The 13,872-nt window shown below is 45.0% G+C and overlaps 1 protein-coding gene across 4 annotated transcripts in view; it reads left to right on the top strand.

The window, feature by feature from the left end:
• The window catches only part of CDK14 (cyclin dependent kinase 14), a 691,508-nt gene that overhangs the window by 286,459 nt on the left and 391,177 nt on the right, over positions 1–13,872 (top strand). For all 4 annotated transcript variants that reach the window (XM_088459604.1, XM_088459603.1, XM_088459605.1 and 1 more), the window contains one exon: positions 6,321–6,444. In XM_088459604.1, coding sequence (XP_088315730.1) covers positions 6,321–6,444 — 124 coding nt within the window. The remainder of the gene's footprint in view (positions 1–6,320; positions 6,445–13,872) is intronic.

The following is a 13,872-nucleotide window of genomic DNA, read 5'->3' as shown; positions in this document are numbered from 1 at the left end:
CATCGCCAAGATATATTAGTTCTAGAAAAGGAAAAGCAAGTATACTGCATAAGTACTTACTTAGTACTAAAAGTGATAATTCACTTGAGTTATAGAGGGGTATTCAATATGGGAACGAAAAGTCCGTGCTGGACTTTTCGCTCCATATCGGAGATTTTCCTGGGATAATGTATCGGGCGCGCGCCCGCTTTATCCCCGTATTCAATATGAAACCTATGAAAACGGGAAGGTGCGAAGTGGGATCTGCGTAAAAAGACGAATTTTTCCTGGAATAAATTGTAGGACCCCCTAAAGTTGTAAAAACATGGGGGATCACTATGGGTACCCCCGTTTTAGCCTGCAAATGAAAGTCGGGGATTTAAATAGCCGCAGCAGGTGTTTTTTCCCGACATTGAAGAAGTGATGCAGAAGAGCACTTAGGTTATTTTTTTCATTTTTTTAAGTGGTCCCATCAAATTTGGGGTACATGAAAATGGGTACTAGCATATTTTTATGTCCCTAAAGTAAGTTTTAAAAAATTCTGCAACTATGCACCTTCCGCTAATAATCTATTCTAGAAAACACCTGCCGCATACTTGCAGAATAGCCCTGAACCTATTTCCCTATTTTTTAACACTTTTTTCCCAATTTTTTTTTTTCACCCCAATTTTTAAATTAATATTTTGGGGTGTCCCTATTTTTTTTTTAAACTTTTTTTGACACAGTTATTTTTAAAATGTCATTCCCAGGGGTGCAGGCTATTTTTTTTTTAAGCCTGCACCCCTAAGCCCCAATTCTGCACTTTTTTTCGCCACCTATTCAGTGGTGAAAAGTTATCCCCGTTTTTTTTCAAAGACTTTTCGAACCTGCGAAAAGTCTTTGAAATTGAATACAGTGTGAAACTAAAACCTGCGATAATGACGTTATTTTTGCGAAAACATCGCAAAAATGAAGTTTTCGCTCCATATTGAATACCCCTAATAGCTTGAAAAGATTTTGGTGACGGTGGTGAGCTCCACTCAGACAGAAGGAAAAGCGGTTTATATAATGGTGCGTACACACTTAGCGATATAAATGAGCAATTTGAACGATAACGATATCGTTATCGTTCAAATCGTTCATTTTTCGTCCCTACCAACTCACCATCGACCAGCGATGCGCAGCCACATATGGACGATAGCAATATTGTCCATCGGCCGTGCATGCAGATCAACCATGCTCCATATCGTTGTTTGTGGGTCGATATAATCGTCGGTGGTGTGCTGGATGATCGATATCGATCATCCAGCACACCAGGGAGAATGCAGGACGATCAGACAGCGATATTGTTATCGCTGTCCGATCGCTCCTTGTGTATGCCCCATAAGTCTACAAGTGTCAGACATAGGCTGTAGCAAAAACAAACTGGAATTTTCTACAGAAATAATACATAATCATTGGGGAGGACAGGAATATTATGTAATAGGTTTTAGGGAAGTTACCCTACTGTTAAAAACATAAATACTTAATGGTAACACCAGTCAAAACATTGAGCTAGGCCTAAATTTCATACAATAGCATATAATCTGTCACAGCATTGGGGGTTGGCGTATTTGTAAAGCATAGTACATTAGAATTGTTGAGAATTTTTACAGTTATAATCCTTACAAGGGATTTATAATAATGAAAGGTATTAATAAAATGTCAAGCCGTGAGCGAGGGGGAGGGACCCCAGACTATGCACACGCCCCTTTTTATGTGCAGCGGCATCAGGGTTACCACTGCATGGCAGTAATCCACACCTCACTGGGTTTCCCTTAGTCTAACCAGGTCTAGCTAATTGTGGGGGCCGCCCTGCCGGTAATTCGGCACTAGTGATCTCTCGTTTATGGGGCCAAATCACCACCAGTGATAAATAGGCCCCACGGTCTGCTGCACTGTCTCTGTTGGTGATTTAAGCATATTACGTTCTGTTTAGGATGTGCATGGACTATGGGCCTGATTCATTACTGATCGCTATTGTGGCTGCGATTACAAACGCAGGTCTGCTGCGAAAATATGCGAATGAATGCAATCACAAAGCCGTCACACAGCCAACATAGAGACGCCACTACCGCTATCTCACATCCGTAATACCTTGCAGTTCTGCGTAGACATCGGGAACATCGAGTAACATCGGCCCGTCACACACAATTACAACAGGTCTGACCTTGCTCAGAAATTGCTAACCTCGTCGCACGCAGCGAGTACACAAGCTGTGTATGCCGTCGCAGTGGCTAATTTATGCACGCCCAGTTAACGGCATTCAAACGGACATGTACGCCTGCATTTCTCCAACCACTATCCCATCACCACCCCCCAAACGCTGATGCCCCGTCCATTGATCTGCAAAGGCTTTGTATCTGTGTGGGTGATCACAGTGCGATCGCAATGCCACCTCACGCACGCGCACTGCGATACATGCGCAGTACGCACCATAGGCCGATCTGCGTACGCTGTTGCAGTTGCGTTCTGTAATGAATCAGGCCGTATGTTTATTCTATACACCTCTTAGCTGCTTCGTTTGTGAATCTTGAGGTGTCTGTATATGTTTTATAGATTTCCAAAACTGATTCGGTTCCCCCATACGAAGGTATAAATAAATAAGTCCCAAAGTCTTTTCCAACCCTCCCAAATAACCTATTACTAGTCATTTTATCAACACTGGACTGTGCTGCCGGTGTGATGCCTTTATCAGTATCCAAAGGAGTGAGTTTAGTGACACAGGGCCTGATTCAGAGTTGGGAATAGAGAGAGAGATAGCACTTAACTGTGTACCTGGACAAACCATGTAGCAATGCAAGGGGTGTAAATCTCTCTGCACATTTTAAATCTGTCCCCCCTGCAGTGCAGCATGGTGTCACCAAGATGATCAGTTGAGAGAGAGATCTCTCTCTGGGCCTGATTCAGAGCCGCTCGTAAGCGGCCGCTCGTTCGTTCCGAGCGATGTTCGCACAACTGCGCATGCGTATGCATTGTAATATGCATGCACGAACCAGTCATTGCGGTTGGAAATTGTGTGCTCGCAAAATAGCGAATGCCTGCTAATTTGAGTGACAGAATGAGGCGTTTGTGGGTGGTAACAGGGGAAGGTGCTTGAAAACGGGGAGTAGAGATCCGAACGCAGGCGTGCCAAAAGGTCAAAACGGGCGTTTTAAGGGTGTGCATAAGTAACAAAGCAGCATCATCGGCCACGTCACTTGGTTGTTTCTTAGCCTGAACTGTTCGCATGATTGCGGTAGGAAAATCCAACCACAAGCACTGCGAGCAGTTCAGACGCCTTTCGATGTACTCAATTAATCAAATAAATAGCGGAGATGACGTAGGATGCCAGCGGCCAGGGGGCATCTTTACAAAACAGCGAGCGCATGTTTCGTTCACTCGCTCAGACATAGAGGCGTCAACAGACCGCAAAGAGCAAGCGCTCAATTTAAATAGCCGACCCCTTTTTCTGAACGACCGTTCGCAAATCTGAGCGCCGACAAACCGACAGCTGAGATAATAACTGCACCTCGTTCAAAACCTATTAATAAATAAAACAAAAGGAAAGTAGCTATTAAACAAGAAAGCTGTGAATTCCTATTTGAATGGCCCAATGCTTCTGATGCGCTTAGACTCTCCTTAGCCCCTTCGCAAGACCTATTCATTGCCAAATAGTGTACATGGCAATTAATAGGTCTTGCGAAGGGGCTAAGGAGAGCCAGTGTTGCAGCAGCAGTGAACGGTAGGTGGATCCTAAATTTCCAATATGCAGGATAACTGAGTCCCCGGCTCTCAGCGCTTATGTACATCTGTCGGGAGGGATGTTTAAGAGGGGATGTAGTCGGCATCCCGGCATGCGGGATGCCGACGGTCCAAATACTGGTGCCGAAATCCCGACAGGTTGGGATCCCGGCACCAGTAGAGTATAAATCATAGTATTTCTTGTATCAGCAGTTCTGTGGTTCCTGTATGGAAGTGAACTTGTCCCTTTTTCTGTGTTCTCTGTTCTATTAGCTGTGAGTGGGTGTGTGAGGGTTTGTTTTCCCCTTTAAGAACAAAATATGTTTCCTGCAATTTAAGTGCCTGTAAAATTAGTGCTTACTACAATGCAAAAGGAATTGAATAAATGACTTAATATTTCCTGTTATGCTTGAAACCTTTCAATGCCAGTGAGCTTTTCAGCATAGATTGTTACATTATTAATGCTAAAACATCAGAGAGAAAAGGGTGATAAGTATGGACTTTAACATCTACTGTATTTTAAGATTTCTATTTTAATTGAAAGTATTTGTTTTTTGGTCAACAATTCTTTATGTTCCATCCACTCTCTCACACGTTAGATTCCAAAGAAGTAATGTATTATTATCCTTTATTTATACAGCTCCACAAGGGCTTCGCAGCGCCTAACAAAGTACTGTACATAAGCAGTTGAAAATAGAATAGATATAACTGCGCTAAAGGTGTATGAATCCGTTATTAATGCGCCACAAGAAAAACATTTTTTACAAATGAACACACAAATTTTTTATTCTCATAAAATAAGAAACCTTCAACACAGAGGTAACAAACAATTATAGATGCAACAATGTATCAGCTAGTTGCTACTTATTAAAAAGAAAAAAAATGTTACAAAGTGTCTCTTATATTGTAGCACAAATCCTAGTTGTATGGCAGTAGCAGCACAGACTGTATGTTGACAAGTCCATAGGTGTATGCGATCTTGTAAGAGACAAAACATCAATCAAGTAGCCGGGTCCGGCTATTACAAACTTTACTTTGTAAATAAAAATATATGTGTCCGGTATTAATGTCTCTTATGTGCACCAATTTATAGACCCCTGTAATATTAAAAGATATGTCCTCTGTGATGGGGGTGACAAATTGAAGAAAAATTGTCTTCATACAGCACAAGGTGCACAAATAAAATGCCACGATTTTGCCAATATTATCTTTAAAATTTAGTAGATTGTCCGTCGGTATATTAAACATATATACACCGATTATAGGTGCCAGCTCACAGGATCCCCTGTTAATAGATAATTTCCACAGTGCATATAGGCAGTGTATATTCTATTGCTCTGTATAATAGCAGGAGAATGAGTTAAAGAAGGTAGATACCACATTCAGGTACCGATACAGCGGTCTGTGTCCCTGATGTCAGGTTCGGAAGCGCTGTTGCGCTCACCCAAATGTGCATGTAATCTGATATGGGTGATGTGCAGCAAGCGGTAACATGACGCTGACCCAGGGGTCCGTAAACGGCAAGCAGCGAGTGGCAGGCAATGGTCCAGGGGTCAGTTTAATGGCAGGCGGTGAGCAGCAAAAGGCAGGTCAGGACACAAAACCAACTGATATCAAAGTCCAGTGTAAAATAGTAACTTCCCTAACGTGTTTCTTCTCCGACGGGGATTTCTGCAGAGGGGTGTGAGCAGAACAACAGAACAGTGACTTACAGTACAAGACAATGCAGGACAAAACATTGCTGCAACAGCGGTCATAACACTTTAGGTGCCGTTGTAAGAAGTATGGAATAGATAATAGTATAAGTAAAGGAAAGAAAAGTACACGGGGGAAGAGGGTCCTACATTCTAAAGGGGAGGGGCAGACAGACGGGTGACACAGATGGGGTAGACCGGGATCATGGGACCGAGTGCTAGGATGAGAGCTGGATGGCTTTGATGAAGAAGTGGGTCTTGAGGGCCTGTTTGAAGTTTTGTAAAGGGGTGTAAAGTCTGATGGGGAGAGGTAGAGAATTCCAGAGGTAGGGTGCAGCACGTGCAAAATCTTGATGGTACAGTAGGTCTACACTAAAAAGAAAGACAGTCAATAGGTTCTCATCAGAAGGTTGACAGGGTTAAAAGGTTGACCGGTATTTGATTGACAGTGACTTGGGTCGATTCGATAGGGTATAAAGGTCAACACAAAAAAGGTCGACACATGGTTTTTCATGATTTTTAGGGTTAGGCTAAAATAAAAAAATTCACGTGTCGACCATTTGAATGTCAATATTGTAACCCTGACGACCTTTAACTCTTGTCAACCTAAATCAGTGTCGACCAATTACCTGTCGACCTTTAACTCTGTCAACCTTATAACCGTGTCGACCTATTGATTGTCTAACTTCTTAATGTAATCCTATCAATCCACACACACTTTGCCCACATTCCCTGCTACACTGACTGTAAGAATATTTGGTTTGCAAAAACTGATACAGAGACATCATAGTGTTTGGATAATATGTATTATGTTTAGTGTTTTGTATGAGTAGTATTGTTTATATTTATGTCACTTCTCAAACATCCGAAATTCTGAAAATGATGTTTCCTCTCTCTTTCTCCCAGTTGTTTTTATTTCAGCTGCTCCGAGGACTGTCTTATATTCACCAAGGACACATATTACACCGAGACCTGAAACCGCAGAACCTTCTAATAAGCGATACAGGGTTGCTGAAGTTGGCTGACTTTGGTAAGACATTTTGCTTTGATTATTATTCTTTTCTTATTTAGAGGAGGAAGCCAGAGGGCTTCATTGATTTATGTTTGTTCCTTAGATAATATCTGATCTTTATTGTGTGTTTTTTTTGCAATGGAATGGTTATCTGAAACTTAAAATGGCTGGCCTAACGTGGAAATATAAACCAAAGCCTCAAATAATACGTTTTGCCGAAGTCTTTCACTAAAAGTGTACTTTGTGTTATTAGTATATTCTTTTATAGTATGACTTTTTTTAAAAGCAATTCTATATTTACCTTTTTAAAATGCATATGTCTGATTTCTAACAGAGGTTGTGTATAGTTTTTAAATATATATATATTTTTTGTTTGATCAGCTAAACTTAATATTTTTCTAAGCAAGCTTTTTCCAAGGCATAGTTCATGGGTGGTATTTAGTGGGGTTCTAATATGTATCAATAGTTTGCATCATCCATTTTGACCATACGTGGCAGAGGATTAGACTTTAATTTCATATGTAAATTAGATGTTTTCTCCAGTGCGTGCGCTCTCTCTCTCCTCATCCTCCTGTGTCTCTCCTCATGTGTCTCTCTCTCTCCTCCTCCTGTGTCTCTCTCTCTCTCTCTCTCTCCTCCTGTGGCTCTCTCTCTTTCTCCTCCTCCTGTGTCTCTCTCTCTCCTCCTCCTGTGTCTCTCTCTCTCCTCCTCCTGTGTCTCTCTCTCCCCTCCTCCTGTGTGTGTCTCTCTCCTCCTGTGTGTCTCTCCTCCTCCTGTTTCTTTCTCTCCCCTCCTCCTATGTCTCTCTCTCCTCCTCTTGTGTCTCTCTCTCCTCCTCTTGTGTCTCTCTCCTCCTCTTGTGTCTCCTCTTGTGTCTCTCTCTCTCTCCTCCTCTTGTGTCTCTTTCCTCCTCCTGTGTCTCTCTCTCTCCTCCTGTGTCTCTCTCTCTCCTCCTCCTCCTGTGTCTCTCTCTCTCCTCCTCCTCCTGTGTCTCTCTATCTCTCCTCCTCCTGTGTCTCTCTCCTCCTCCTGTGTGTCTCTCTCTCCTCCTGTGTCTCTCTCTCCTCCTCCTGTGTGTCTCTCCTCCTCCTGTGTCTCTCTCTCTCCTCCTCCTGTGTCTCTCTCTCCCCTCCTCCTCCTGTGTGTGTCTCTCTCCTCCTGTGTGTCTCTCCTCCTCCTGTTTCTTTCTCTCTCCTCCTCCTATGTCTCTCTCTCCTCCTCCTGTGTCTCTCTCTCCTCCTCCTGTGTCTCTCTCTCTCCTCCTCCTGTCTCTCTCTCTCCTCGTGTGTCTCTCTCTCTCCTCCTCATGTGTGTCTCTCTCTCCTCCTCCTGTGTGTCTCTCTCCTCCTCCTGTGTGTCTCTCCTCCTGTGTCTCTCTCTCTCCCCCTCCTGTGTCTCTCTCTCTCCTCCTCCTGTGTCTTTCTCTCTCCTCCTCCTGTGTCTTTCTCTCTCCTCCTCCTGTCTCTCTCTCTCTCCTCCTCTTGTGTCTCTCTCCTCCTCTTGTGTCTCTCTCCTCCTCCTCTGTCTCTCTCCTCCTCCTGTGTCTCTCTCCCTCCTCCTCCTGTGTGTCTCTCCTCCTCCTGTGTCTCTCTCTCCTCCTCCTGTGCCTCTCTCTCTCCTCTTCCCGTGTCTCTCTCTCCTCCTCCCGTGTCTCTCCTCCTCCCATGTCTCTCTCTCTCCTCCTCCTGTGTCTCTCCTCCTCCTGTGTCTCTCTCTCCTCCTCCTGTGTCTCTCTCTCTCCTCCTCGTGTGTCTCTCTCTCTCCTCCTCCTATGTGTCTCGCTCTCCTCCTCCTGTGTCTCTCTCCTCCTCCTGTGTCTCTCTCTCCTCCTCCTGTTTCTTTCTCTCTCTCCTCCTCCTCCTGTGTCTCTCTCCTCCTCCTGTGTCTCTCTCGCTCTCTCTCTCTCCCTCCTCCTGTGTCTCTCTCTCTCCTCCTCCTGTCTCTCTCTCTCCTCGTGTGTCTCTCTCTCTCCTCCTCATGTGTGTCTCTCTCTCCTCCTCCTGTGTGTCTCTCTCCTCCTCCTGTGTGTCTCTCCTCCTGTGTCTCTCTCTCTCCCCCTCCTGTGTCTCTCTCTCTCCTCCTCCTGTGTCTTTCTCTCTCCTCCTCCTGTGTCTTTCTCTCTCCTCCTCCTGTCTCTCTCTCTCTCCTCCTCTTGTGTCTCTCTCCTCCTCTTGTGTCTCTCTCCTCCTCCTCTGTCTCTCTCCTCCTCCTGTGTCTCTCTCCCTCCTCCTCCTGTGTGTCTCTCCTCCTCCTGTGTCTCTCTCTCCTCCTCCTGTGTCTCTCTCTCCTCCTCCTGTGCCTCTCTCTCTCCTCTTCCCGTGTCTCTCTCTCCTCCTCCCGTGTCTCTCCTCCTCCCATGTCTCTCTCTCTCCTCCTCCTGTGTCTCTCCTCCTCCTGTGTCTCTCTCTCTCTCCTCCTGTGTCTCTCTCTCCTCCACCTGTCTCTCTCTCCTCCTCCTGTGTCTCTCTCTCTCCTCCTCGTGTGTCTCTCTCTCTCCTCCTCCTATGTGTCTCGCTCTCCTCCTCCTGTGTCTCTCTCCTCCTCCTGTGTCTCTCTCTCTCCTCCTCCTCCTGTGTCTCTCTCCTCCTCCTGTGTCTCTCTCGCTCTCTCTCTCTCCCTCCTCCTGTGTCTCTCTCTCCTCCTCCTGTGCCTCTTTTCAGTGCCCCTCCTGTTTTTCCACTTTTATGTGTGGGCACCTTTCCCGATAATAAGAGACAATAGGAAGTAGGCATCTTGGGCACACATGATGGCAATGCCCAAGAGAATAACTTTTGGGGCCCAGGTGGGTAGCAGGTAGACACTCTGTTTAAAATAGTCCCTTTAACGTCACAATGAATATCTGGAAAAACTGGCTCCAGACATGAATTCTGTCTCTGTAATAAAGTGAAAATCACCCACTTATTGGCAATTCATAATTAATTTGTTGTTTTAGCCTTTTAATTACAGCAGTTTCTACGTAACTGTTCAGTATGCACGCATGGATGGGAAAGATTAAATGGGTCTTACGGGGGCTACAATCCACATGAAGCTGATTATCTTGTGGCCTGAAAAAGCAGTTAGCGGAAATATGAATATTCCACAAATTGGCACGATGCTGAGTAAAGGTTCAACATTGGGGGGGGAGAAAATAATAATAAATTGTTGTAGACAGAAAATAACGAGTCACCTGCTCAGGTTTTTTTGTTGTTGCTTTCAGTGGGCAGGACAGGACATTTTTCAACATATTTTAATTAGCTATAAGAACAACTTGTTACAATGCTAGATGGGAGCTCAAATAAATTACTATGCTTTAGTTAAGGCTTGCGAGCAATTATTTTCTCACTAACTGATAAATAAACATTTAACAAATTTGCTTCTACCTCGCTTCACTCATTATTCGCATTGAGGGGGATCCCTCTGCCACAAAAAAAAGATCTTTCCCAAATTTAAGTCCCTTCCTCTCTCCAACTTCAGCCTCTACAAAGATAAGGGACCCATAATTCGATAGAGGGGAGTTCCCTCTGTCAAAATAGTTGACTCCATAAAAATGATCCCCTGGTGATCCGTGTGATCGTCAGGCAAACATCACTACATTGATGAATAGCTCCCCCAACCTGGCAATTTGTAGATTCAGGGGTACTTACATGTGAAAGGGGGTCTCTTTGTATCTATTGTCTGATGATCACTGGACAATATTGTCCTCCGATACAGAAAACATAAATTTTTTCGTATATTAGCGAACAGGCACTACATACCCTCTTTCAAATGATGTGGCCCCTTAACAGCTATTGATTGACTGGTGATTACCTGCGATCACCAGACAATATCACCCAGGGATACAGAAAAATGTTGTTTTCCGTAGATGGGGGAGACTTTTTCTCTTCTTTGAAAAAGGGGTGTCTCCTCTTTCAAACGATGTGCCCCCTCAGTAGTTATTGTCACCAGACAACAACTTGAACAGAACACACACAACAGCCCACATTTTTTGGGAAAACCTATATGTAGAATCCCGCTGGTTGCAAGTTTTAAATAGTGAATTGATCCCGAAGCGAGAACCGCAAAGTATTTATTTGTGGGGTTTATAAAAAAAAAAATACTTTCTTGAGATTTAAAAAAAGAAAAAAAAAACACACCATTTTGTTTAAATTTGATTTGATGCTAGCTGGGATACCCAGTGTTGCCCGAGTTGAAGAATGAACCTTGAAGTACATCTGCAGTCTTCATTTTTTTACATGCAGACCAACAATGGACACCATGGCATATAAAAATGTGCTTGGGGGAAATTAGTAACTGTCAGTGCAGGTGCAGTGTGACAGTTGATCCTCAGACTGCTCTCCCGTTGGAGCTCTGCCTGCCCCCCACTGGTACATATCAGCCTGTACCTTTAGATCAGTGCAGCTTTAGGCATTGGAAGGCATTCTACGGCCTACTTGGTGGGCACCATGTAGACCTCCATGGCCCTATATAGCCAAAAACCTAATCCTGGTCAAACTACACCACCATGCCAAATTTAGTGGAGTTAGGTACAAAACTCTGGCCGTGCATAAAGGACAGACGGACAGACCGACACACACACACACACTTTCTCACTTTTTATGTCAACTAGCGGCCCGCCCCAGCTGCGCACGGGAGGAATTTCATCTCGCCTTAGCCCCCTGAATCTCATAATTACCTACGCAGTGTCACCACAGTTCAGCGCATCTCACCACATCCCCCTGCATCTCACAATTGTCTCCTGCTTCTTACTCCTGTCCCCTGCATTTCCCTACAGCATACTTATTTCACCACAGTCCCTGCTTCTCACCCCTGCTTCTTACCACAGCCCCCTGCATCACACTACAGCCCCTTGCATCTCCCCACAGGCCCCTGCTTCTCACTCCTGCCCCCTGCATCTCACCAGTGTCACCACAACTTGCCCTGCAGCTGACTGGAGCTCGGCCAATGCTGTGATGTGCTGGGAAGGGCAGGAGGATCATGGATGAGAGATTTGTATTGCAGTGACCATAAGCATTAGTAGCAGCATGTTCCTGGGGCTGGGGCACCTGTGCATATTTCTGCAGCCGTAGCTGATATTTACCAAGGTGGGATCTTTATAATGCAATTCAGTGAAAGTGACGGGTATTGTAGTGTTTCAAGGTCTGTTGAGGCAGTTTCGCATGTAGTGCGCTTAGTGGTACCTTTGCAAGGCCGCTCACAGTGAGGATCACTTTGCAAACTGATTACCAGTCAGAGACTGTTTGGGAGAGGTAACAGGGAGTGGCGGCTAAGAGCACTGGCGTGTCCCGGGCCGTTTGATAGCCTGTGTCTCCGATCCCGTACGCAGTTAAAGTGGTTCCAATATCTCTGTTCTGCATGACCACAGTGCTACTCAGGTGGGCGGTTACCGAATGGTCTGTGTCGGCGGCTGCGTGTTTGTACGCACTTGCTTAGATCTGCGAAGCTAGCAGTGGGAGGATCAATACATTTCCAGCTGGCTGCAGCATTAGCATATTTCCGCACAGCAGCTGCGTGCGGGATCACAGTTGCGAATGAATTAGCGTACAACTCTTAATCAGGCCCAGTATCCTTACTCTATGTTCTCCCACTGGCCACAGCTTCATGGTCTATGATGGAGAGAGGGCCTGATTTCAGCTTGAACTGCAATTGCAAACATCAACGCAGCTGAGCGAATTTTATCCTGTGCGCATGCGCGTCTGCGGCATACCGCATGCGATCGCATTGTGATGGCACTTGCAAGCCAGCGAACACGCAGAAATTATTGACAGCAAGCGTTTGGGGAAGGTGACGGGGGTGGTCTTAGAAACGCATGCCTGCCTTACCGTTTGGGCGCCGTTTACTTGATGTCCATAATTTAGCCAGTGCGATCACCTCCGCAGCACAAGAGCTCTCTCCATGTGCAGAGACTCGCAGAATTAGAGACAGGTCAGACTAACTGCAAGTGGGCGATGTGTATGCTGGTCTGCGTGTGCGCTCGCAGAAGAGAAAGCCGCAGTGGGCACGTCTTTGTACGGATAAGGTTGTGGCTGCATCTGCATATTAGGAGCTGCGTTCGGTCAGGATTCACAGATACAATTGTGATCCAAGCTGAATCAGGCCCAGAATGCAGTTTTTAGGTAGTTTTCAACCCTCCAACACATAGTTGTACCAGAAATGCAGCAGCCTTCACGGAAATGCTTGGACAGCACTAACCTGAATGAAATAGCATTACAGTCGCCCCCCCCCTAACCCAGGCTGATATTTATTTTCCACATATGCAAACAATGCGCTTTCGGAGGAGACTCATGAGTCACATCTGTTTGGATTTCCTATTTGTATTGGTTTTGCTATTCTACGCTGTGCATTTAGATCGCACAGCTGTGCCAGACATAATGACCCGGAGCCAGCTTTGTGGTGACTGTCAGTGTATTGACAGCGCCTTTATGTGCTGTGACTAAAGAGTACTGTGTGTTATGCGAGTGTCCAGCGCTGGCTGCGCTATAAATTGGACCATTCTGAGCGATTGCCGTACATGCATAGCTGATCAGGCTAATCGGCTTGAAGAGGGAATTCCCCAGAGTGCTTTGCTAGTATCACCACTTCCCAAAGGATACTACTTGGCGTTGATCTCATTTTTTTTATTGAATGTCTGTTATAAAAGAAAAATTGCTCATATATATGTAAATGTTCAAATAGATTTTCCTTTTGTCTGCCATGAAATGAATGTATTGATATACTGATATATCTATATACATCACAGTGAAGTAACCATTATAGAGGTCCGCAGAACATCTGTTTACTATACCACTTACTAAGGATTATACATATTAATATACTGCTTCACTCAAATCCACTCTATCCAATTTGCAGCATGTTCGGCCAGAAGGATTGGTACATGAGGGCACATATATATGTGGCGCACTCTTCTTTCAGACAGAATTTAAGTTAAAATAATTGCATAATCAGTTAGATGGGCAACTCTATAGTATAAGTATTTCCACACTTTTTACTGCAGTGTCTCCCACTATTTGGTATATTCTCGTTCACCATATAGCTTTACACGCTATATATATATTGTGGCATGGAGGCCACAAGACAAAGGCAATACTCACCACGTGATTATCTGGGTGTAGGCTGGTTGTTAGGTCCAGTCCAGGTTTTGCAGTGCGCTGGGATTCCCAACCACGCAATCAGCACCACCTGTGAGCTGGGCTTAAGGCTTTGCTGGAAGCAAAGCACAGTGCTCCTGATGCCGGACAAGCTGACCAGGCGATAGGCCGGGGGTGATGGTTAGCATTAGGGTTCCAGGACCTAGATGGCCCACAGATATTGTGTATGCTGTCTGTAAGCCAGAGTGGCAAACCTGACTTGATGTTGGCTGTGAAGTGTCTGCTAAGCTGCAGTGACTTGTGTCTACTGTTTTACCATACTACTGGATGTGTTTCTTCCCGCCTTGTGACAATACATATACAGGTTGAGTCTCCCATATCC

This window comes from Taudactylus pleione, unplaced genomic scaffold, assembly GCF_031769625.1.
Source record: "Taudactylus pleione unplaced genomic scaffold, aTauple2 ptg000916l, whole genome shotgun sequence".
Taxonomy (NCBI): domain Eukaryota; kingdom Metazoa; phylum Chordata; class Amphibia; order Anura; family Myobatrachidae; genus Taudactylus; species Taudactylus pleione.
Note: the sequence above shows the minus strand (reverse complement) of the source record. Positions and strands in the feature narration are given on the sequence as shown.